The 24,576-nt window shown below is 41.5% G+C and overlaps 4 protein-coding genes across 6 annotated transcripts; all 4 read left to right on the top strand.

Moving 5' to 3' along the window:
* The first annotated feature begins 120 nt into the window (after window positions 1–120).
* On the top strand, window positions 121–5,075 carry uroc1 (urocanate hydratase 1). The gene is made up of 19 exons (XM_028406416.1): window positions 121–363; window positions 847–977; window positions 1,068–1,161; window positions 1,545–1,604; window positions 1,683–1,811; window positions 1,889–1,950; window positions 2,043–2,109; window positions 2,198–2,341; window positions 2,458–2,546; window positions 2,756–2,818; window positions 2,917–3,096; window positions 3,183–3,280; window positions 3,363–3,435; window positions 3,539–3,728; window positions 3,809–3,907; window positions 3,989–4,088; window positions 4,346–4,427; window positions 4,510–4,609; window positions 4,684–5,075. The coding sequence occupies exons 1-19, from the start codon at window positions 238–240 to the stop codon at window positions 4,822–4,824; spliced, it is 2,028 nt and encodes a 675-aa protein (XP_028262217.1). The 5' UTR covers window positions 121–237; the 3' UTR covers window positions 4,825–5,075.
* A 359-nt stretch (window positions 5,076–5,434) lies between these two features.
* LOC114436043 (MAP kinase-activated protein kinase 2-like) lies at window positions 5,435–9,357 on the top strand. The gene is made up of 10 exons (XM_028406100.1): window positions 5,435–6,061; window positions 6,950–7,089; window positions 7,511–7,575; window positions 7,659–7,738; window positions 7,817–7,943; window positions 8,088–8,163; window positions 8,352–8,476; window positions 8,581–8,666; window positions 8,839–8,919; window positions 9,003–9,357. The coding sequence occupies exons 1-10, from the start codon at window positions 5,783–5,785 to the stop codon at window positions 9,132–9,134; spliced, it is 1,191 nt and encodes a 396-aa protein (XP_028261901.1). The 5' UTR covers window positions 5,435–5,782; the 3' UTR covers window positions 9,135–9,357.
* A 675-nt stretch (window positions 9,358–10,032) lies between these two features.
* On the top strand, window positions 10,033–12,938 carry LOC114436520 (neural Wiskott-Aldrich syndrome protein). 2 transcript variants are annotated; one of them, XM_028406822.1, is made up of 9 exons: window positions 10,033–10,170; window positions 11,194–11,328; window positions 11,584–11,670; window positions 11,759–11,834; window positions 11,947–12,022; window positions 12,142–12,208; window positions 12,284–12,437; window positions 12,508–12,722; window positions 12,801–12,938. In XM_028406822.1, the coding sequence occupies exons 1-9, from the start codon at window positions 10,072–10,074 to the stop codon at window positions 12,933–12,935; spliced, it is 1,044 nt and encodes a 347-aa protein (XP_028262623.1). In that variant the 5' UTR covers window positions 10,033–10,071; the 3' UTR covers window positions 12,936–12,938. The 2 variants fall into 2 exon arrangements, with proteins under 2 accessions (XP_028262623.1, XP_028262622.1); XM_028406821.1 differs by having other exon boundaries at window positions 12,508–12,938.
* Window positions 12,939–13,526: 588 nt separating this feature from the next.
* On the top strand, window positions 13,527–24,500 carry pfkfb4b (6-phosphofructo-2-kinase/fructose-2,6-biphosphatase 4b). Of its 2 annotated transcripts, none has more exons than XM_028405098.1 (14): window positions 13,527–13,654; window positions 19,630–19,746; window positions 19,831–19,927; window positions 20,130–20,196; window positions 20,280–20,354; window positions 20,439–20,495; window positions 21,044–21,165; window positions 21,243–21,450; window positions 21,534–21,680; window positions 21,766–21,870; window positions 21,949–22,078; window positions 22,201–22,263; window positions 22,524–22,588; window positions 23,927–24,500. In XM_028405098.1, the coding sequence occupies exons 1-14, from the start codon at window positions 13,612–13,614 to the stop codon at window positions 23,984–23,986; spliced, it is 1,356 nt and encodes a 451-aa protein (XP_028260899.1). In that variant the 5' UTR covers window positions 13,527–13,611; the 3' UTR covers window positions 23,987–24,500. The 2 variants fall into 2 exon arrangements, with proteins under 2 accessions (XP_028260899.1, XP_028260898.1); XM_028405097.1 differs by lacking the exon at window positions 13,527–13,654 and adding an exon at window positions 18,147–18,361 and having other exon boundaries at window positions 23,927–24,487.
* The last annotated feature ends 76 nt before the right edge of the window (window positions 24,501–24,576 follow it).

Genomic DNA, 24,576 nt, shown 5'->3' on the forward strand with positions numbered 1-24,576 from the left:
ATCTGTCCTTTGAGGCATGTGCTACTTCAAACTCCCTCAAAGATCAATAATTGACAAACAGGCTTTTCTCTCTGTGGTGTTTCATTGGTGGACTGTGATGAGCAAAACAGTTAAAAGGCCAATAGGACAAGAAGAGTGATCATCCACAGGGGAGCGTGTCAGAGCTGCCTGCAGCCTTCAGACTGATCTTCTTCTCTGGGTTTCGGCTCAAGTGTGTGACAGAAAACACGCAGTGGGATGTCTGATTTAAAGGAAATATGCAGCGGTTTACCCCTGAACCCTTTACCACCTAACCGGGGAAGAGATCCCAGTGTACCACATGCACCTATCAGAACCCCCAACCTGTCAGCAGAGGAGCAGCGGGTGAGTGAATACTATTTGCAGTCACACTTTTATCAACTTACTGAACAAATTGAAAAAGTAACCTATTGATTTTAATCACTGATGATGCAAGATTTTTAAACAGGTGTGCTCTGGCTGCATTTCTTGTGCATACCTCAGCTGTGCATGTAAATGTAAAATAATCACAGCACCAATCTTTCTGCTGAAGGAAGACAAAATGCTTTCTGTGGGATATTCTTCACAGTTATATGTCGAACAGATGTTATATGTCAGACATTTTACATTTTACATGAACTCTGCCTTGTTGCACCACTCCTGTTTGTCTACCCAAAAATTGATTATTCTCAAAGGTCCTCAAGTGATTACCCAAACTTGAAGCTTCAGTCAATGATTAAGAGAGTTACACAGAGAGCATAGGGAGGGAGTAAAAGTGTCTCTGTCTGACATCACTGACACACACACAAAAGATTTATTTACTTAATCAAAAGTCCCTGTCTCCTCTAGGTGGCACTGAGAAATGCCCTGCGTTATTTCCCCTCCCCTCTTCACTCCACACTTGCACCTGAGTTTGCTCAAGAGCTGCGGCAGTATGGACACATATACATGTATCGTTTCTGTCCCACACTACGTTTGAGGTAATGTTAATGTCATCTTTAACATTTACTCCCATGTTTCTTAATTTATCCCACTGCAGCTGTAAAGTGCATTTCCTTTCGTTTCCTTAGAGCTTACCCCATTGATCAGTACCCATGTCGCACACGTCAAGCAGCTGCCATGATGCTGATGATCATGAATAATCTGGATCCAGCAGTTGCCCAGGTGAGCTTTTTTCTTAGCAGGCTAGGATAGCAAATTCCTTTTTTGATTTTTTTTAATGGTTTTGTTTTTTGGCTGATGCTATTCACACCCCAGTTTGGAGCATACAATGCTACATCAGGGATGGAATAGCCAACATGTCTATTTAGTCCTGGATGTATAGGATTGAAAAGTCTTTGGGGAATAAAGAATATTTTTTCTAAACTAAACCAAGTACCTTTGTTTCCTAAACTGAACCATATATTCAGATTAAAAAAATCATGTAGGCTTTAAAGAAGGCCAGCCACACATATAGTGTCCTCTATAGGTGTACATAGCTGAATAGCTGCTGTTCTCACTTGGATTAAAAAAAATACATTGGTTGGCAATTTTCCTTTTTTCCTCAGTTTCCCCAAGAGCTTGTCACCTATGGAGGGAATGGACAGGTGTTTAGTAACTGGGCCCAGGTAAGCCCTGATCTAATGTGTGTTTATTAAACTGTGTACAGTCTAACCCCTGTAGATTAATGGTATTTGTATGTGCAGTTCCGCCTAGTAATGCATTACCTCAGTGAGATGACAGAGGAGCAAACTCTGGTCATGTACAGCGGCCATCCTATGGGCCTGTTCCCCAGCTTGCCTTCCTCACCTCGCGCCATCATCACCAACGGCATGGTAATGGGACAAAACATATCTGAGACAATGAAGCGATGGTTACATACAGGACATATTAAACAAATGGTTTTTTTCAGGTTATTCCAAATTACTCCTCCAGAGATCAGTATGAAAAGATGTTTGCACTTGGTGTTTCAATGTAAGTTTTTAAAGGGATACAGAATTAAACAATCAGCCATATTAAGTCTGTTGAGGTCCATGGGGGATAATGTGTGTTTTTGTTTTTTTTAGGTATGGGCAAATGACGGCAGGCAGCTACTGCTACATTGGACCTCAAGGGATTGTTCATGGCACCCTGGTTTGTAAAGACAAAGTCACACATTCTTGTAAGTGTATGATACAAGTGTTTACAGTGTGTTTTCTCTTTTTTGTGGTTTTCTGTGTAGCTGACAGTACTAAATGCCGGCAGGCGGTACCTGGGCTCTGGTGACCTGAGGGGGAGAGTGTTTGTGACGTCTGGCCTCGGTGGCATGAGTGGAGCTCAGGCTAAAGCTGCCGTCATTGCCGGCTGTGTTGGCGTGATTGCAGAGGTCAGCTACAGTCATTTCCCTTAAAATACCTTACTACTGCTGAGTAAGTGAGAATGGAGGAAATACTGTGTGTCCTATGTGACTGTGTGAATTTGATTTGTGTTGTTTGTGTGTAGGTGGATGAGGCTCCTCTCAGAAAGAGACATGAGCAGGGCTGGCTGATGGAGGTCACCAGCAGCTTGGAGCAGTGCATCAAACGCATCAGGTAACAGAGTAATAGAGAGTAGAAAGTAGGCATTAGCTAGAAAATATAAAAATGCCTGCTCAGGTCATTAGAGTGACTAACCAAAGTAAACAAGGCTTTAATAATTCTGCATCTCAACATCATTCCACCTTCAGCAAGACCTTCCCGTAATCCCACACAGAGGACTGAAGGAGAACCTATCTGCTTAATGCTTATTTTGTGTCTTGCAGAGAGGCCAAAAAGTCCAAGACCCCCCTCAGTCTGGGTTACCACGGTAACGTGGTAGACTTGTGGTGAGTGCCAGATGAAAACCTTCTGCTCCACAGACACTCAAATCTTTTTGTTGATTGATCTTAAATTCTTTGTTGCACTTTTCTGCCTCTTTCTCCAGGGAGAGGCTGCTGCTGGAGTTTGAGAGAACAGGCGAGCTTCTGGTGGACCTGGGTTCAGACCAGACCTCACTTCACAACCCCTACAACGGGGGATACTACCCAACCCAGCTCAGCTTCCGGCAGGCAAACCAGCTCATGACGATGGATCCTGAGCGGTTCCGAACAGTTGTCCAAGAAAGGTATATAATCACAGTTTGACAGCATTTGATCTGCTCTACATTGGGTTGTGTACGCTGTAATATCCATGTTTTATATGTTGTCACAGCCTCCGAAGTCATGTAGAGGCCATCAACAAGTTGTCTGATGCTGGTATGTTCTTCTGGGACTATGGTAATGCTTTCCTCCTTGAGGCCCAACGAGCCGGTAAGCAACTCAAAAAACCAAACCTTAAGGAAATTCTGTTGGTGCAAACAATGAAGAGGTTTGTGCGTGTTCTTTAATGTAGGTGCAGAAGTGCAGAAAATTGGTGGTGGAGCAACAGAATTTCGTTACCCATCTTATGTGCAGCACATCATGGGGTGAGACACTGACCCAACAATAAAGCTGATTCATAAAGTGATTTATACAGTTGAGCTTTTGTTCATCTTGAGCATGTTCTTGATCTTTTTCTTCTGCCTTCAGGGACATTTTCTCACTGGGCTTTGGGCCTTTTCGCTGGGTGTGCACGTCTGGCGACAGCCAGGATCTGGCTGTGACTGATGACATTGCTGCTACTGTCCTGGAGGACATTAGTGCCAGTGTGTCTGATCGCATCAAACAGCAGTACAGTGACAACATCCACTGGATCAGAGAGGCTGGGAAACACAAAATGGTCAGTTTTCTGGACAGTTCAAACAGATAAAAAAAAATACAGATTCCTTATAGCTATAGCCGTTGGTTCTCTTTGTATAGGTTGTGGGATCCCAAGCCAGAATCCTCTACTCTGACCAGAAAGGAAGAATCTGCATTGCTTTGGCGATCAACCAGGCTATTGCTGATGGAAGGGTTTCAGTAAGAGGATAAACTATCTGCTAAGATTATTTCATGCTTACTGCCGAGATCAATATTTCAGTGGATCTTTCTCTTGTTCAGGCACCAGTGGTAATTAGCAGAGACCATCATGATGTCAGTGGCACAGACAGCCCCTTCAGAGAGACCTCCAATGTGTATGATGGCTCAGCCTTCTGTGCAGGTGTGTCACATGTTTACTGAGACAGCTAAGAACAATGTCTTTTCATACAAAATACAGTCCACACAGAATCAGTTTTAGGTTACTACTGACATGAAAATAGCTGAGATGGAGTTTTGTGGATTTGCACTTAAACTCCTGACCTTGTTAAAAATAACCTCTTTTCATTTTCTGCACTCTCAAACATCCTAATATTCATGTAATTCATAAATGCCTGAGTAGTAAAAGCAGTTATAGCTCACAGTGTCTTCTCTTTGCAGACATGGCAGTCCAGAACTTTGTCGGTGATGCATTCAGGGGCGCCACATGGGTCGCCCTGCACAATGGAGGCGGTGTTGGTTGGTAAGGCTAACACCTTATGCAGTAAAATGTGAGCTGGGTCCATGTTTTATAAGAGGTATCATTCTAAATGATTTTATTTCAGGGGTGAGGTAATAAATGGAGGATTTGGTTTGCTGCTGGACGGCACAGAGGAGGCAGCAAAGCGGGCCAAACTGATGCTCAGCTGGGATGTCTCTAACGGGGTGAGAGAAGCAGCCCTATAGATTCAAGTCGCACTCTAAAGTTTGGCTGTGATCTTTGTGTCTCTGTGTCACAGGTGGCTCGTCGCTGCTGGTCTGGAAACTTGAATGCCTATGAAACCATCCAGCGCACCATGGAGGAGAACAGGCAGCTGCGTGTCACCATGCCCTTTGCTGTGCAGGATGAGCGTGTGCTGGACCGTGCACTGCAGGGCTAATCAACACTTAGCATAGGATACCTGCCAGCTGCTTACAAAGACACAGCATAGGAAACCTGAAGCAATAAAACCGTATCAGGCTGCTGATGTTACACTTCAGGCTAATAGATATCATCCACAGTTCAGTACACTACAGCTCACCGGGTTGCATCAACATGCTGTTTTAATGATTTTATATATAAGGATATATTCTATTTTCTGTGATGAAAATTGAACTTTAGAGCCTGTAAATTAAAGAAACCTTGATTTTTTGTGTCTTTAATGTCCAAGATAGTTGTAATTACCACCAAGAGAAATAAATCAGGAGTAAATAAAATGGTTGAGATGTTATTTACATCAAAAAACAAACAAAAAAACAGCAGATAAAGTCTGGATAATAATCCAAGATGAAGTGAATTCCAGGTTAGTCACAGTTTACAAAACAAATTACAGCCAGTCAGGTAGTGTTTGTTTAAAATGAACAGACCAAATAAAGCAGAAATCCAATGAAACTCCGATGACATCTGTTACCGGATCCGGCAGTCCCCTGCCGTGCGTCTTTGCGCGTGATTGTTCCTTTAAGAAAGCTGTGACTGGTGAATGAACTTGAGCTGCTCCGCACTGACGTCAGGGAGCTGGAGGGGTTGGTGTGCCCCGCAGGAAGAAGCAGATAACGGTGATGAGGACCAGAAGGGGACAGCAGATTTCTTCTTTTATTTCTGTTTATTTATTGTCTTTTTAACATCTGCTTCTGAACCCAGCCTGTGGTTAGGGTCTTTTGAAGTTTTCTGTGCCAATATAACGCTACGATTCCAGACCTCCGCCCTTTTTCTCCATATCAGGGATGTTATAGTTTGGAAACCTAATGTCTTCCTTGTGTTGAGAGTGTGTCGAGATGTTCTGTCGAGAGGCACGGAACTCCTCCGGACATACGTGGATGAAGTGAGACAACAGGGGCTGTTTTCTGCGGCAGACACTGATGACATTTTGTCTGCACCACTGTCGACTTTTAGAGAAAAACATGAATCATAACCAGGCGGAGCACTCGGTCAATACAATCACCGCGCAGCACGGGACAGCGCACAGCCTGGTCAGCGGCCTCACTGACCTGCCGCCACCTGCCTACACTAAACTGGAGTTCAAGAGGCATGCAGTGATAGACGACTATAAAATAACAGCGCAGGTTCTGGGCCTGGGGATCAATGGCAAAGTGCTGGAATGTTATTGCAAGAAAACTGGAGAGAAATGCGCCCTCAAGGTTTGTGTGTTTCTCTGCTAGTTAGTTATGAAGGATGTTGTGACAGGAAAGAGAGAGCAGCCATCAATTATTCAGCCTCTGTGGTCCTACCAGCCTAATGGTGTCTTAAATCTGTGTAATGTCGAAAAGCTGCCTCGCTGAGCCACTCAGACAGTGTGTGTGTGTGTGTGTGTCTGCAGGCAGTGATGTGCTGTCTGGGAAGCTTGGACTCAGTTGTGTTTTGATGATTGTTGTGTTGACAATGATGTGCTCTGTTCACATGCTCTCATTTAAAGTGCTCTACCACAAATAATTATAAAGTAAAGAAGGTAGGTTTTTTTTTTAGGTTTTTTCAGTTTATTAATAAAAGATTATATACATTCATTCATTAATTCATAGACATATTAAACAGCATTTTATAAGGTATTATTATTACTGATATTGATAATCTCACAGGAATCTAGTCTGTAACCATTTGTTTTATTTTATTGTTTTTCCTAACGTTTTATCATGATTTCAGTGAACTAAACTCTTGTTTTAATTTTCAGTTTAGTTTCAGTTAACAGCACTGATCCAGCTCAAAGAGAAAAGCAGCTCTGTTAAGTACATAAACAGCTGGCTGCAGGGTCACAGCAAGGCCTTATGAAAATACAAACAGGAAGGTCAGCTCCCATGTTCTTGATGACCTAAAAAGACCTTAAGACCCGCCTCTGTCTGGGAAGCTGTGGGTTTGTGCATTAGCATTGTCATTTCCATAAGGATTTGGGGTATAAGAACTGCTTATAGGTAAACAGGAAGTACCCTCATCCTCTTTCACTGATACCTTGGATATGAATAGCAAGTGTAAAATTTCCATGTAGACAAATTAAATATGAACAGAAAAGGAGCATATTTGTTTTTATTTTTTAGATCCTATATGACACTCCTAAAGCCAGACGAGAGGTTGAGCTGCACTGGCGAGTGTCTGGAGGTCCCCACATCGTACGCATACTCAGCCTGTATGAGAACATGCACAAGGGGAAGAAATGTCTCCTCATTGTGATGGAATGGTGAGAACTACATTCATTTTGAGACTTTTAAGGGGAAGTCACGGCTTAAATAGATTTTTCTCATATTATCAATAGAGAAACGAAGTGAATTACGTTGATTATTGTTAATGTTGATTATTGTTAATGATCCATTAGTGTTCTGTCTTCTCATCTTTTCTGTGGCCATGTGATAAATATAAGCTTTAAGACTAAGTGACCTAAAATGTAATTATATCAGATTAATTCTAAAAACATGCAAATGAAATGCTGTAAGCTTGGTTCAGTAGTATCTGTGGTGGACCTTTTGCTTGAGTCTGTTCCAGCTCAGTAGACTGGACTCATCTGAACAGCAAACAGGCACAATGACTTGCTTTGTTATGAACCATGATTACAGTAGAGTTCCTTCGCTGCAGTCGTAATCTCTTTGTTATTCTTCTCTCAGTATGGAGGGAGGGGAGCTGTTCAGCCGCATTCAGGCCAGAGGGGACCAGGCCTTCACAGAGAGAGGTGGGTCAGTGTTCTCCTCACATCATTTTTTTCAGTGTGTTGGTTTTTGTGTTGTGACGTGTGCTCTCATATCTGTTCATCAGAGGTGTCAGAGATCATGCAGGATATCGGCACAGCCATAGAGTACCTCCACAGCATGGATATCGCCCACAGAGATGTAAAGGTACTGCTGCTCACTTCTTTACAGAACACATAAGAAAGATTCTGTTAGCGAAATAACTGTGTTGTCTTCACACTACAGCCTGAAAACCTGCTCTACACCACTAAGGAGACCAATGCCACACTGAAACTGACTGACTTCGGCTTCGCTAAGGAGACAACACTGCACAACTCCCTCCAAACTCCCTGTTACACTCCATATTATGTTGGTATGCATCAGCTGAAATCTGAAAGCAAGACCTCAAAGCTACTTTTTTAGCTTTGAGATGCCATCCGTTTTTGTGTAGTATGCAAATTACTGACCTGCATATTTTGTTCTCTACTTCATTGGTTCATTCTCTTTGCTCATGCAGCACCAGAAGTGCTTGGACCTGAGAAATATGACAAATCATGTGACATGTGGTCTCTGGGTGTAATCATGTACATTCTGTGAGTATCATTAAATTTCTTATTAAGATTGTTTGTTAAAGATGATGTAATATTCTCTTCTGTTTTTTCTTTATATTCTACTCCTTGAACTTCTTCCTCTTCTCCTTTTATTTCCTTTCCTTCTTCTTGTTTTTCTTGCTCTTCTTCCTTTCTTTTTCTTACTTCTCCTCCTCACTCCTATCATGTAGGCTGTGTGGGTTTCCTCCATTCTACTCAAACACAGGTCAGGCCATCTCTCCAGGCATGAAGCAAAGAATCAGACTGGGTCAATATGAGTTTCCCAACCCTGAGTGGGCTGATGTTTCAGAAGAAGGTTGAACATAAAACATTAATTAATTAAACATTAGATTAATTAATTAATCAATTATGATCTCAGATTCAGATCACAGATTGTGTTTGTTTTTATGTCCCCTGCAGCCAAACAGCTGATCGTTCAGTTACTGAAAACAGACCCCAGTGAGAGAATGACCATTGGACAGTTCATGAACCACCCTTGGATAAGTGTAAGCTCCTACAGCTTCTGTGAACATTCAGTGATTGGACAGTTACTTTTTGTTTCACCAGAGTACATGTTTTACTATATTGTGTACTGCTCAGCAGGCTTGCTACTATGCTAACAAAATAACTAAGATAACTTAGATAACTGTATTCTTGTTTGTTGTTTTAAATCAACAGCAGTCAATGGTGGTCCCGCCAACACCTCTGCACACCTCGCGTGTTCTGACTGAAGAAAAGGAGCTGTGGGACGACGTGAAGGTGAGACTCATCCTATCTAAATCTGAATGTGGCCACAAGATGGCAGTAAAGCACCAGATAAGCTGTTTGTGTCCTCTTAATAGGGAGAAATGACCAGTGCTCTGGCCACCATGCGTGTGGACTACGACCAGGTGAAGATAAAAGACTTGGATACATCCAATAACCCTTTGCTCAATAAAAGGCGTAAGAGGCCTGTGCCTGCAGGAGCTGACTGAGCAGAAGAGGCTGATGCAGGAGGAGGAGGAGGAGGAGGAAGAGGAAGAGTGACCGTAACAGATATTCTTTGAAAAACATGGGGAAATGACTATATGACAAAGTAGCAATATTTTCCCATCTACATATCACATAAATACTCTTGTTCTTTGTGTAACTGCACTCAATAAGAATGTTGTTGTATTTTAACAGTTACTCCTATAAACATGTGTTTTATATGTTTTACACCTGTGTTGTGTCACTTTGCACACTGACACTCAGAGAGCTGAGTAACGTATTTGGTGATATGAAAGTAAAATAACCAATTTGAGGAATTTCTGCCAAGAAAGAAATAAAGAATCTGGAAGATACAGTAAGTATTAAGTAATAAGTCCTCCAGAGACTTTTATTGTGCTGTATTGTATGGGTAATGTGATGTGCACAATGAAGAGGAAAGCTGTTAACATGTGCCTTGACTGTGTGATCTATAACCCCAGCCATAAAACCACTGACTTTCAATTTTCTTCTCACTCAACAAGTCAGTATGACTGCCTGTTGCTTCAAGATAAACCAAGTTCTGTAAAGAAAAAATGATGAAAATACAAGAGAAGAGGTTCAAATGAAAATGAACCTTCAAGTCAACACCTAATGGTGTTTAGGGAGAGTGCTAAATCATGAAGTATGTGGCAGATTAAATTAGTCCACGATACATTCCCAACACTGAGTAAATTTGCTACTACCACACTTTATCATATGATATGATAAACAAACATTTCCATGTCATCCTGATTTGGGTGCTGTCGACAGTATTCGCTGCTGTTCGTTTGCTTATTGAAAGCCACAATGCACACATAGTGTTCTTGAATTTGCATGATCACATGTCCTGCTATGAGAGTTTGGCTACATTCAGCAAGGATGAGAGGACGAGGCTGAGACTTGTGCATTTGAGTGGAAGAAAACATGGCAGCTAGTCTGGTTTCTGGATGTCAGGCCATGAGTGATCTCCTGACCATCCGTGAGAAAGGAGTCCTTGTCGGTCTGCTTGATCCTCAGTGTAAGGTCAGTTATTACACTTTTTACAGTACAGTATACAATTTACCAACAGTTCAAGTATAAAAACATGTAAACCAGAGCAGCCACGCCTGTGTGGCCATAAAGGTAAACACTTGATGGAGTGACTTAATAGTAATATTGGACTCAACCTGGTTTGGGCTGTTGTTGGTGTTCAGAGGAGGCCTGATAGGTGATGGGCTTTATGTGAGGGCTGCTGCAGTTATAGAATCTATCCTGTCTCAGATGTTTTTTTGTCTGATAGAAAAAGGGTTTATATAGAAATTTAATTTAAATGTTCATTTCAATTTAAAGAAAGAAATAGGTCAATGCTGTAAACAAAAAACACAGTAAGAAGACAAAAAAAACACATGGGAAGAAGTCGATGAAGTGAGCAAAATGATTGGCTATGGAATGATTTATGGGCCACAAATGCTGTGTGCAGCCATTAAAACATGTGTGGTGGTATAGTGACAAAAATGTCTTGTCTTAACCTGACATTCTAGAACATCTGGCTGCCAAAGGTAATTGTAACACATCTGATAGGGTCACCTGTAAGATAGAATGAGATAATTATATTGGTTAAACAGGCAGATAGAACTATGTGTTATCAACGCAACAGTAAACATTAGGTATCAAAGTGGATCATTTAAGTATTAATCCTGTGAAAACATGTTGGTTTGTTTGACATCAGAAAATCAGCTGAGATACAGAACCTTGTGCATTTATGACACCAACCCAGATTCTCCAGTGGTGTCATTAAAGGTTTTTGATCTCCTGAAGCTCTCACAAGACATAAAAGAATTTAAGTGGATCATTCTACATCATCATCTTCGCCCTCTAAAAGGAGGTCACTGATCTCTCTGAGGAGCAGCTCTGAAACTAAACCAGCATGTCTCAAAGGTTACTGTCAGACACACGAGCTGGAAACAAAACTGCAAAAGCTCTTAAACAGTCCAGCGTATTGATAAAAACACACAACAAACATGCTCTTAAGGGTAATTTGTAGGTTTGTCTGCTTGTGTGTTTTAGCTTATCAAAAGCACAGTGGCCCAGGTACTACAGGCCAAAGGGAGTCTGGGCTGGAGTCGCTTTGACTGCGGTGTGGTGTGTCTTGTTGAGGATGAGTCTGTAAAGTCCTATTTCCTGCGTCTCTACTGTGTCAAGGTAAGAAGAACTGCAGAGTCCAACCACTGAGATCAGCACACACCACAACTCTTGCACATTAAATTGATTAGTGTTTAAGTTTTGCTGCTCTGTGTATGAGCATTGCTGCATGCACCAGGCAGTGTGTGTGGTTTCCTCTGATTTGCATTTTCCTTTAGAGTAATATAAGCAGTTATACTTTGACAGGTGTGTGTGTTTCCTCATGTAAGAGAGTTCACAGCCACTTCCCTTTCATCCCTCCCTTAAATATCACAGCGAGCCAAGTTACTGTGGGAGCAGGAATTATACGTTCCATTCAAATACACAGCAACTCTCAAGTTCTTTCACACTTTCCCTGCAGATGTAAGTGACCCCGTTAGAATATTTGCATTATTCTCATTAGAGTATTATCTTTGCTTTGGTTTGAGGTGGACTTGCTGTGTTTCCACAGACCCACCAGGCAGGCCTCAACTTTGCAAATGAGGTGGAAGCAGAGGAGTTTTACCAGTCAGTGACGGCTGTCCATGGTTAGAAACACATCAGATAACAGCTCTCTTCACACGACACTGAATCAAACATACTATCAAGTTTCTCTGCTGTCAGTTCGCATTAGATTTCTTTGACCTTTTTTCTTTGCAGAAATGATGACCGGCATGATTGAGGTGACAAGCACCAAAACCTTTGACAGCCTAAAAAATGACCCCTCTGAACCAGGGTAAGAATAAATGTCATTGCTGTTCATTGGAGGCAGGATAAAATATTTCAGATTGTTGGGTCACGGATGTGACGTCCAGCCTTCTAAATGAGAGTTTATATCTGTTTAATTCTATGTAGAAATGACACAGTGCTCAGTTTGGAAGAGAAGAACCATCACCCCACAGCTCCACCAACTACAAGTTCAGTAAGTCAAATAAAAAATCAGTAACTAATAAAATTTGCACTATTAACCATTCATTATTGTGTTTGCTTGACAAAGTTTAAGGATCTGGACCCTGCTATGAGGAGGCTTCTGATGCAGGCAAGACTTACTGAGGGAGACCTAAAAGACAAAGACATTGCTGAGGCTGTTGACTGCATTATCAACAAGTTCGGAGGACTGAAGGCTGTGCAGAGAGAGCTGAGGAACAGAGGTCAGAGTTATCACAGGTGCAGTGAAACCCCTTTTACCTTTAATGACAATGTTCATGGTATTTTTGACAGGGTCAGTATCTCAGACACTGCCGAGATCTGCAGGAGCATCCATCTCCCTCGCCCTAAGGAAAGGGCCTTTGCCACCGGTCCCCTCTGCTAAACACAGCTCCACCTCTCAGCAGAGACCACAGAGCACAGACACAGCAGACCAGGGGCAGGTTGGGTCCTGGATTCCCGGAGTCATGGATACAGAGAGGATCAGGAAAAGTGCAAGTTTCAAACATGTAAGAAGACTATATTGGTGTGATTATCCACAATGCAGACAGCGTGTGAACGGAACAAACTTGTCTTTGTGCTGTCAGGTGGGCTCATCAGCACCAGCAGCACCAGGCGACCACATCTTGACTGCACTGAAAGAGGTGTTCAGACAAAAGCAGATGCTTCAACGATGCTCAAGCCAACTGGATCCAGATACTAACAAAGGCATGCACCTTTAAGAAGCCCAGAGATGGTGGAAACCATCGCTATACACACAGCAATGTTCGCCACGACTGCTTTTTGTCTCTAAATAAAAAAATTTAAAAAAAAAACACAAAGGTGTTTTTTATCTGAGCCCTGTGACAAAAGGACAGGGCCTCTACTGACCCATAGTTTACTCTGTGCCTTTACACCTAATGTGTAATAATCCAAAAGTCCTTTAGAAAGCAGATGTGATTACGAAACACTGTCAACCAAAGAGCTAACAGGATGAAATATTACAAATAACTGTGGTGTTGGTCATGGAAAATTAAACAGATATAGATATTTGGCAATAAAACAGACAGTGAGAATACTGATGATACTATTAAAGCTGTTTATGTCAGCTCACATTAAAGCTGCTCTAACAAGCTGTCACATTGTGAACATGTGGCCTGTGTGATCCAGGTGCAGCTACAACCTGACCAGGTTCATACTCTGATTTTAAAAAAAGGTGTTAAGTAAAGTAATGTAGTAATGTTTAAATGTATGTAGTGCTAAACGAGCACAAAACAGATGTGCACATGTGCGCGCACTCACGTGGACGCGCCGTGCGCGCGCTTCTCACTCCGCGCTCACTCACTTCATTCATTGCTGGTTTGGACGCTCACACGCTCCGCACTTCACGCTGGGAAGACGAGGCTTTAAACCGGGATCATGAGGGGCTCCTGCCGCCCGGGAAACACGCAGGGCAGAGCAGGTAGGTTGCACACTGCAGCTGACCTCCCACAGTTCGTTTTGTCTTGTATTTTTGTGTTTCGCTGTTGTGAGTCGACATTGTGCGCTGAGTCGCCACACAGAGAGCAGCTGGGCTAGCAGGCGGATGAAGTAAACAAGTCTGTGTCACGTAGGCTTGCCTCTGAGCTCACAGGACTGTCTGTCGGAGACGGCCGTGAATATTTGTGTAAGACTGGCCTACTGTAGTTTTTATGCTGTATTGACATAGTTTGTTAGTTTGACAATGATGCTTTGGTGGCTAGCATCCTCCTGGACGCTGCTTAGCCTGACTGCAGCTGCTGGTTAGCATGTGAGCTGCTGACAGTTATGAGACTGTAAACAAGACCGATCGTTATCAAAATGTTGCCACACATCGTGTTAGCCAACTTAATGAGTTGTCCGCGTTTTTAAACCTCAACTTTGACTCATAGGATTAAGTTGCGACAAAGAATATTTGAGAAATGTCTGGAGTTTGTTCCTGATCAGATATGTCTCATGCTTTCATGCCATATTGCCAGACCTGTATGACAATACAGAGAGATTTATTTCAGGGTAAATCATCTAACATTATCTCTGGACCTAAACAAGTGCATAAACTCTCCACATAAAGTTTAGTGCTCACCTTGTTATTGTAGGAGGTCGAATGAGGTCTCATACCTGTTATTGTTTGGTTTAGGTTCCACATGTGGCCAGAAAAGATTTAAATGATTTGATTACTGTAAGCACTTGCTTCATTATTTCACAGCATGTTATAGCTGCGTATAGATGGAGCAGATGGAGGAGAGATTTGGGTCTAACAGGTGCACTGTTGTATCAGAGGCTCTTAAACGTCACTGTCTGTTTGCTGTAAAACTGTTCTGTAATAACTTGTCCACATAACAACAAGAAAAACAAGCTATTTTATGCTTGTGAATATCTTTTTAAACCTGGGAGTATACTGTGGCCCATATAATCGGTTGGCTTAGTTATTACAGGAATAGGCTGTTATGTAATTGTGTTAGTCATATATGCTGGAGGGCCTATTGAATTTGTGCTGTCATGTTGGTGAGCACAATGCAGACAGGTTGACTGCTGTGTGCTGTGTTAGTGTGACCGCAGTGGTTCAAATGTGTGCAGCCTGAGCTGTTGTGAGCAGATGTATGAAGGATGAACAGAGCTCAGGCTGTGTCTGTGAGTAGGAGATGTTTTCTGCTGGCTGTCTGTCTGCCTACACAGATAGAGAGAGGTGTGGTTGAGCAGAAAAACAGGAAAAACACAACATGTTTCTCTGTGTGTCTGTGTGTATTTGAATGCTGCTGTGTTTATTTTAGGAAAGCTGATGACAAATAGAAACAGACGATTTGTTTGATTTAACCGTTTATATATCGATAGAAGATGAGGTGTGTAAAGACCTTCCCTTGCACTGATGTACAATGAAGTAGCTTTGTTGTACGCCCACATGTGTTTTTAGCTGAAGAGAGAGAGGTGTGTGCTTCAGCTTCAGATTATATCATTGCTCACACTGCATAGTGGCCGTGTACCCTGCAGGTTATTAATCTCCATGTCTGAGACGCTGCCAGCTGCAGCAACGCTTCCTGCTCTCACCCAGTATTTCCCCTTTTGTTTATTCTCAGTAATTCTTTATTTTTTTGTATGTATTTCTGTCAGTTTGCCTCTTTAAATCCTCACAGTGAATTTCTCCCCCTTGTCCTTGCCCACAGACGAGCTATCACTGTCTCGCTGCGCCTCACTCTCTCCCTCCCTTCCTGCGTCTGCTCCTTATCTGGGGGAAAGTTCACCCGCTCACTCTGAATCACATTAAAGGCTTCAGACGAGGCTGTGTAATGCCTATGCTGCAACTGTGCGACTGTTCAGTGCACTGATCGAGCTGATTATTTGCATATGGCGGCATTCAAGCAGAGACTTTTTAGTGTTATTTTTTTATATGTAGCTTTGCAAATGAAGCAACATTTCTGTGCAACAGACACATTAGTCTGTGGAGGAAATGGCCTCTTATTCTGTCATCACTTTGGAACAATATGAACCAATAGACCGAGCTCAGATTCGATACACACTATTCCATATAATTACCACCAAAAGATGAGTCCATTAATCCTCATTTAATGGTATAAAATTGCTAACATGTTCAAAGGTTGTGTAATTGTGTCAAACAAAAACTAGAGAGAACAAGAGAATTTTTGGCCGCTGAATGCTAGTTCCATCCTATATACTGTATGGATATAATGTTTATGTGCCTGTACTTTGCTGTAATTTAGAAGGATAAAACTTGATGGATTCTTCCCTAAAGTTATACAAAATTACACAACACAAGCAGCTTTTAGACACTGTAAACTAAACATTATTATTATAAGCAGTGCAGTGACCTTGTTGGAAATGAACCATCTGCCAGTAAGGTGGATCACACTGTGTTATTAATTGTTTATAGCTGCAGGAACATGACAACAGGTTGATAAATGTGACTGTTGGGCACTCTGTCCATTTTACGACGCACCATTGTGTCAGTGCTTGCAGGCTCATGTAGCGGTGTCATTTTTTTAATGGTCTTGTACCCACAGCAGATTAACTCCTATATAAAAATAGGCAATAAAGATCATCTAGTGTCCCAGAAACAGGACTTTTATACACCTACATATAAACACACAACTTTTTTTTTATTAATTTGGGGGCTGTCACAATTTGTATACCTATTAATTTAAACATATATTTTTATATTATATCAGGTCTTGCATAGAACATGTTTTCATTGTATGTATTTGTTGTCATGCATTTAAATGAGTGAGTAAAGAATAACGTCATGTAATATTTTTCATGAAGGACAAAATAATCTGTGTGTTTGTGTGTGTTGTGTTGTTTGTGGAAGTGTTGCCAGAAGCTGTAAAGTGTTTGATTGGATTAGTCCTGCTGACATGCTGACTGCTCTCTAAAGATCATGGCCTCTGACCCTATTTACTGTCACTGTCACCATGGATGCTGGGTTGATACCACAGCTGATGTCAGATTTAGTAATTTGTTAAGAATATTGAAGTTCATCTCTGCCTCAATCTTAAAATCTGGCCTCTAAAATGAGTGCACACTGCCCTCTGCAGACAAACCTGTGGTAATAAATGCAGATTAAAGTAAGGGGGTTGTTAAAAAGGGTTAGTCTACAAAAGTGAAAACTGAATCGTCCATACACACACTGATGAGCCAATTAGAAAATTAATGCAGGGCTGCTGAATTTCTACTGTCATGGCTTTATTATGCTGCAGTCTGCATTGCCCCCCCCCCCCCACACACACACACAACTTTCACTTCATGTGTGGCAAAATGTTGAGCAAGTGTAAAAAAGAAGAAGCATTGTGAATGAACAGAAAACTATTTAGATTTACATCGCTATACACTTTGACCCTTATCCTTAGATAATCCCTCATGAGGGACAATTTTAGGGTTGAATCACCAGTGAATCTGAGTGTAAAGTCCTCCCAATTAGTTAATACATGTCTTTCATTAAAAAAGGTCAGAATGTCTTTTGATCTTAAGGTGTTTTTCCCACACCTTAATAACAGACAAAGGCAGTCAAGTGTTTCAATTGAGGAGGAGAAATGTATCTTAATTACCAGCCAACTGACCATAGTTACAGCCAACTTTATTTAAATACATTTAAAGTGATTTTCAGGAGTGTATTTCCTTTGCTGAATAGGATTTAAATGGTAGCCTGTGGAACAGGATGTTCTGCAGCATGTGCCTGAATTTGTTGAGAAACTTTTCCACATGTAGGCTGTGTGATCTGACTCCGTGAGGACGTGGATAGGTCGTGTAAAACTCCAGGATCTCACTGTTTCCTTGATCGTGTGTTTACCTGTGGTTCTAGCATGCAGCACGCCCTCCATGTGCCCCGACGTGCTCTCCTATTGGCCGCTGGGCCTCTCGTCTTACCTCTGATTGGCTGAGTGCTCAGTTGCATTCACTGCCCATGTGTGCCGCATGCGAAGGACTGCACATTTGTTTTCTTCACCATCAGTTTTTTTCCCACTTTACTTGCCCACTCAGCGCAACATTACGGTAATAGTTCTTAGAAATGATTAATGTTTGTCTATAACCTACTCCGAAATGTTTCTGAAAACTTTAACAACATAAGATTCATTCTTTACGCTAGACAGCACGGCAGGAAACACGCAATAAACATATATATTGTTTATTGTAATATAATAAACAATAATTATGGTACATAGATTTTACTTCAGGTTTGTATCTAACAGACGGTTTCTTAATCTTAATCTTTTTCTTCTAATTGTCTCTCGTAAATAATCATGACATTGTAGATGCTAAAAGATGTAGATGCTGATAAGTTTTATTAAAAACTTGAAGTACATTCCTGGCAGCTGCTGCCAAGTGACTCCCTGTACCAGGCCTCTTGTTTTGCTCCCTCACATTTGTGTTGCGCTCCGCCTGTAGTATTTACGGTAAGGAGAAACTGCTGTTTCTCAGCTGATATGTGACATCCACCCCCCTGCAGCCTGCTGAATCAGACCGCTAGGGCTGCAGCCCACCGCCTCATTTTGGTGTCGGCAGGGTAACCTCACTGATCCAGCTTTCAACATGTTAGACAATGAGGAGTTTGTGTTGGAGAATTACCCGCGGGAGCTCACCCAGAACCCGCTTAAGAAGATCTGGATGCCGCACAGGAACGGGCACATAGCTCAGAGAAGGGGTAAGATGCAACCGCTTCGGCGAGTGCGCAGAGGATGTAACGGGGAGGTGATGTCGGGCATCTGATGAAATCTTCTCTTCTTTGATCTTTACGCTGTTATAACATATTTTTCAGCTTTGCATTTGAACTGGTGGATTCAGTTACTGGACGCAACATCTCCGGCAGTTACGCGTGACTGTTGGAGATGTTGCGTTTGTGCGCTTGCCGGTGTTGCATCATGTTCAGTTTGTGTGGTCCCTTTTTTTGTTTTTTTACCTTGATGTTAATAGAGGAAAACTTGTAATTTTTTTTACTTGTGGTTTTGGAATACACCGGTCACACATGGCCCAAACACGTCAGTTCAGTCAGGACCACAAACACCAACATGTCTGATGTGCTGTTGATTAGTGTTTGTGGGTCTGGGTGTGAGGCTGAGCAGCCAGCTGCGCTTTGTCTGGCTGCTCTCGTTGCAGGGTCGTCTTGCTTTTGCTGAGTCAAGCGCTGCTTTCCTTTAAGAAAGAAGCTGCAGATCCAGCTGTCTGACTCTCCAGATGGTTTTATGTCCAGGGTCATTCTGCAAATTGTCTTTTTTTAAACATTCATATCAAATCCATTTTTTCACTATCATCATTGACATGAGGCAGTTTCTCAGTGACAGTGAGGAGGTTATGTGAAGATAAATGTATTTAACAACAGCAAAAGTGATAAGAAAGAAATTCTGGCTGCAGAATCTGCTGCCATCACAGAAAAGCCAGGAGGAGTATTAATTATTTAGAACGTGATCAATTTTGTTGACTTTGTGAAACAGCCTTAAGAGATGCCCTGGCATCCAAACATGTGGAACTACATTTTACTGAAGTCTGAATTTGCAGTTGTCAAACCTGACCTTTGTTCCACATCATGCTGCTGTCCTTAATTAATCAGCATGTGCCTCTGGTTATGTCAGAGTGGACATCATGCCGACCTCACTGTCTGCATGCACACATCCCATCCTTTCCTTTAGTTTTTCTTTCTTCCTCTTTTTCCCCTTTGTGTCAGTGATGTGAGAGCTGGGGTTGAGTCCTCAAAGCACATTTAAAGTGTTTTCTCTTATGAATTATAACATTTTCATATTTTTATTGTCTTCTGTGGGAAGACACTGTGTGTCACTGTGACACAGTCAGCGCTAAAGTGTTCTCACTGGTGTTTAATTACGAGAGACCAATTCATTCTAGCTGAATGGAACAGTGTTAACAAGCCATGTTCAGCAAATGAAAAGTGTTTCATATTTGTCACTCCTTCTCTTTCAGTGTGTATGACAAACTGTCCGACTCTCATTGTCACCGTTGGACTTCCAGCCAGAGGGAAGACATACATCTCAAAGAAGCTCACTCGCTACTTAAACTGGATAGGGGTGCCAACTAAAGGTGCAGTACAGACCACACGCTCACAGATATTATTTAACCTGTGCCACTCCACATTTAAAAGAGTCTGTGTGCCTTCTCTAACAGAGTTTAATGTTGGCCAGTACCGGAGGGAGTGTCTGAAGATCTACAAGTCCTTTGAGTTTTTCCGTCCAGACAATGAAGAGGGATTAAAAATCAGACGGTGAGTTCTTCACTCTGGATGACAGTCTGTGCTATGCATGGCCAGTCAACCATAAACAGTGGCAAGCCAACAGTCTGCAGGGTTTTCAGTCCAACCAAAGACTCACTGACAAGTATAACTGCCTGCTGGAGCGAATGGTTAAAACTGAAAACCTGCAGTTATGAAATAGAAAGACTGAGTGTGAATATTTCTCCCCTCACAGTCAGTGTGCTACTTCAGCACTCAATGATGTTCGGCAGTACCTGAGCGTTGAAGGGGGACAGGTTGCAGTAAGTCCTTAATCAGTTCTTTAGGCCTCCATGATAAATAAGTGTGTCCGCGCTGCATAAGAAGCACTTTGCTGCTCTTTCAGGTCTTTGATGCTACAAACACAACACGAGAAAGAAGAGGGACGATCGTCAAGTTCGCTGAGCAGAATGGCTTCAGAGTATGTTAAAAGCAGGATTTTATTCATGTTTAATCTTCTTCTAATCTCGATGACCAGGTTTACAGTGTTTTCTTATCAATCCAGGTGTTTTTTGTGGAGTCTGTGTGTGAAGACCCTGATGTTATTGCACAAAACATAGTGGTAAGCTTTATTTAGTTTAATTTAATTCAGTATGATTCTCATAAACTATGTATACAGGCAGGCAAACCCTTTAAGAATGGTTTGAAAATGCAGTGCAATCCCCATGCAATGGGTCTGTATGGGTATTGATGCACTTTTAGAGCAAGCCCCAAGTGGCCAGAGAACTGCAGCTTTTATCTTGGCTAAATTTCCTTTTGCTATATAATGACAATTAAGTTAAATAATTATTAAACTTGCTTAAATATTAAAAAATGATTACCTTTGTCTAAAAAGATATGTTAATATTTAACACATAACACACCAAAAACACAGTGAGCACACAAAGCTCAGTCTGTTGCTACATTTCTCTTAAGAAGTGAGTGGTACCTGCCTTATTTCCAAAGCCACCAGTAGTAACCGTCCCCATGTTGGCGGTAGTAACCACCCTTAAGCACACTGACCTGTTGTGAGGGTGAGCTCGAGCTCAGCTACACATGTAAAGCAGAGTCAGACAGCTGACTTCCCTTTGCCCTGTCCTCACATCCTCTGCGTGTTTCCTCTCTTTGTAGCAAGTTAAGTTGGGAAATCCAGACTACATACACTGCAACTCAGAGGAAGCCATTGAGGATTTTATGAAGAGGATTAAGTGCTATGAGTCCTCCTACCAGCCCCTGGACGAGGTGCTGGACAGGTGAAGACACACAGGACTGACTTGAAGTATAGTCCTCTTCATACACAGGTGGTTGACTTGAGTTTTTTTTGTTGCAGAGATCTGTCTTATATAAAGATCATGGATGTGGGCCGCCGTTACCTGGTCAACCGTGTTGTTGACCACATTCAGAGCCGAATTGTCTACTACCTGATGAACATACACATCACACCTCGCTCCATCTACCTGTGTCGGCATGGTGAGAGTGACCTCAACATCAAGGGTCGCATTGGAGGAGACTCAGGCTTGTCTGCCAGGGGAAAAGAGGTGTGTTTCTGTGTATGCAGTGTCTGCTTAACAAGAGTGTAGGTGTCCTAGTGTTGGAATCTAAATGTCCTCTTGCTGTTTAGTTTGCCAAAGGTTTGAGGAAGTTCCTTGAGGACCAGAACATCAAAGATCTGAAGGTCTGGACGAGTCAGATGAAGAGAACGATTCAGACAGCAGAGTGTCTGGGAGTGCCCTACGAGCAGTGGAAAGCTCTCAATGAAATCGATGCAGTAAGTTACATTCGGTCTTCATCTATGAACTCATTTCACAATGTCTGTGTAAAAACCTAACACTTTTTATCCTGTCCTTTTCCAGGGTGTGTGTGAGGAAATGATGTATGAGGAGATCCAGGAGCACTACCCTCTGGAATTTGCACTGAGAGACCAAGACAAATATCGCTACCGCTATCCTAAAGGAGAGGTAAGAACAGAATTCTTGCTAATATTTCATATTTTGTGAGATGTGTTTCTGAGTTTGTTGTTTGACTGGCCTCTTCAGTCATATGAAGACTTGGTTCAGCGGTTGGAGCCAGTGATCATGGAGCTTGAGAGGCAGGAGAATGTTCTAGTTATCTGTCACCAGGCCGTCATGCGCTGTCTTCTTGCTTATTTCCTGGATAAGACTGCACGTAAGCAGAACTTAGACTGCTTTGTATGTTCTGATTTACAGATTTCAGAGTTTTCTTGTCAGTGTGTATCAGAGTAGCATATTGCAGTTGGAGTGCATCACCTTGTCTGTCTCCCTCACCAGATGAGTTGCCTTATCTGAAGTGCTCTTTGCACACTGTGCTAAAGCTGACGCCCGTAGCTTATGGTGAGTAATATACATTTTCTACACTTTTATGTGGTGTCACAGACTCTCAGAATTGCAGCCACATTTTTTCTTCTTGTACTGTCTGAAATTGCGTGGCAGTAGTTTAATACAAACTTTCCACCCAGAAACAAAATATCCTGATGTATTTAACTGCTGTTTGTTATAACTCAGCATATTACATTTTTATGTATTCTCATGGTGCAAACTGCCTTCATTTGGTCTAACTTTAAGTGATCCTTGTTTTGTCTGCTCTCTCTCAGGATGTAAAGTGGAGTCTTTCTATTTAGGCGTGGATGCTGTGAACACACATAGAGACCGACCGGAGGTACGTATCACAGCAGACAACTGACTTCACTGTGACCCACAATTTATTCAGGAGGGTCCCTGTGAGTGTTAAGCACATTTACGCCAACATATTCAGGCAAATAACTGACCTGAGAAGACCCAGAGAGTCAGAGCTGAGCCGTGCTTCTCAAGACTTATGACACACATGAGTGTAAATCGTTCATTTCATTGTCATGTAATTAGAACAGAACTGAGCAGCAGCTTGCTGTTGTTTATCTCAGGGTTTTCCATCTTAATGGAAAAACTGCCTGCAGTTTCAGGATAAATCACTGAGCTGTGTATGTTTGTGTGCTTGTGTTAATAAGAATATGTGAAATGAATCTGTCTCAGACAGAATGTCTGTTGTACTTAAAAGACAAAATGGAAGGTTGGGGTGTTGGCGTGTGAAGTCAGTGCAAAACACTTTTAAATGAGAACATAACAGTGAATGAATAAGAAACAAATTAATCCAACATAATTTTGATTTATCTTTAAATAGTATGCCAAAGCATTTTTCCTCTGTTAATGTTTTGTATTTATATACACATGTAGCTCTTTTGTATACTTGTATGGTAATCTCAACATGTCAACATCAAACTACGCACAGTTTCATTGTCTTTTCAGCAAGACTAAGCTGCACTTTTTGACATTTCAAATGAATGTAAACACAATACTTACCTCCACAATAATGATAAGGTGTTAAATAGTTCTGAGTAAAACAGGCTGGATTTATTTGATCAGTTGTAACTTGTTTTGTCAAATTTTTTTATTGTCAATATAAAAATCCTGATAAAACTAAACTGTCTGGTCAGAAGCTTTTTTGTTATTGTGCACTCAGTGAGGTGGAAGTTGAGCTGGACATTAAATAATTTGTAGTTTGCAGTTACAAAAGTTATTTAGAATAAAATACTTCTGTACCGCTTGGCTAAAATAAATACAATAAATATCAGTGGCTCAAATCTCACTACATTTTAAAGTTCGCTGTGCAGAGATCACGTTACAGCAATAAGTGACATCTAGTGGTGAGGTTGCAGAATGTAACCAACACATTATCCCATTATTATTGGTGTTGCTGCACAACATTGTCATAAAACATAGTTGGGGAGAAGCTATAAGCTCTAATGATTATAATTACTACACGTCACTCCTGTAAAACTTCCCCCAAACCCTACACACTGGTCCTTCAATAACTGAAAAATTTAAAAAGACAACACATTAGCTGTACTTACAGTTAATTCATACATTTTTGCTCCAAATATAAATGTGAAGGGATATTTGTGACTATCAGATAAGAAGCACGTGACTGTAACTCAGTGTTTTTCTCTCACCACTGTTGCAGAATGTGAACGTGCAGCGGAGTACTGACGATGCTCTGCAAACAGTCCCAGCTCACTTTTAATCTCCTGCACTTCCTGTTCCAGCTGACACCTCATCCATCTCTGTGTTAGGACCTCTCAACCGCATTAATGGGAACGCTGCTGTTCACCTGCCAACGACGGCAGCTTCTTCACTGATACAGAGACATCCTACCAGAATCACACTCTAAAGCACTTTTAACAGATGTTATCCATTTTTATACATGCAATGGTTTGAACTGTACTGTAGCTCAACTCTCAGTGGAGAAAAAACAAAATGCTATTTTTATTTTGTACATGAATTTACTGTTTTTACCAGCGCAATGATAATGATTTCAACTCTCTGTAAATGGTGTATTCTGCCATTGTGCTTCTATTGTTTCTAAACTTTTTATTGTACAAAAATCCATAACCCCTGAACAAACAGGACATAATCATTACAAATGAATGACTTTTTCTGATTATTTTCTAAAAAAAAAAAAAAAAGAGGCAGCAATAAATCCCCAAAAAATTCAGATGTGGAGAAAAAAACAGTTCCTTTTAACCCCAGACACACTCCACAGAGAATTTAACTTCAAAAGCACTTGACACTTTTCCTCTAACACGTAGCTTGTCTGGTATCATGATTAAATGA

The sequence above is a fragment of the Parambassis ranga genome, chromosome 5 (genome assembly GCF_900634625.1).
Source record: "Parambassis ranga chromosome 5, fParRan2.1, whole genome shotgun sequence".
Classification (NCBI taxonomy): Eukaryota; Metazoa; Chordata; class Actinopteri; family Ambassidae; genus Parambassis; species Parambassis ranga.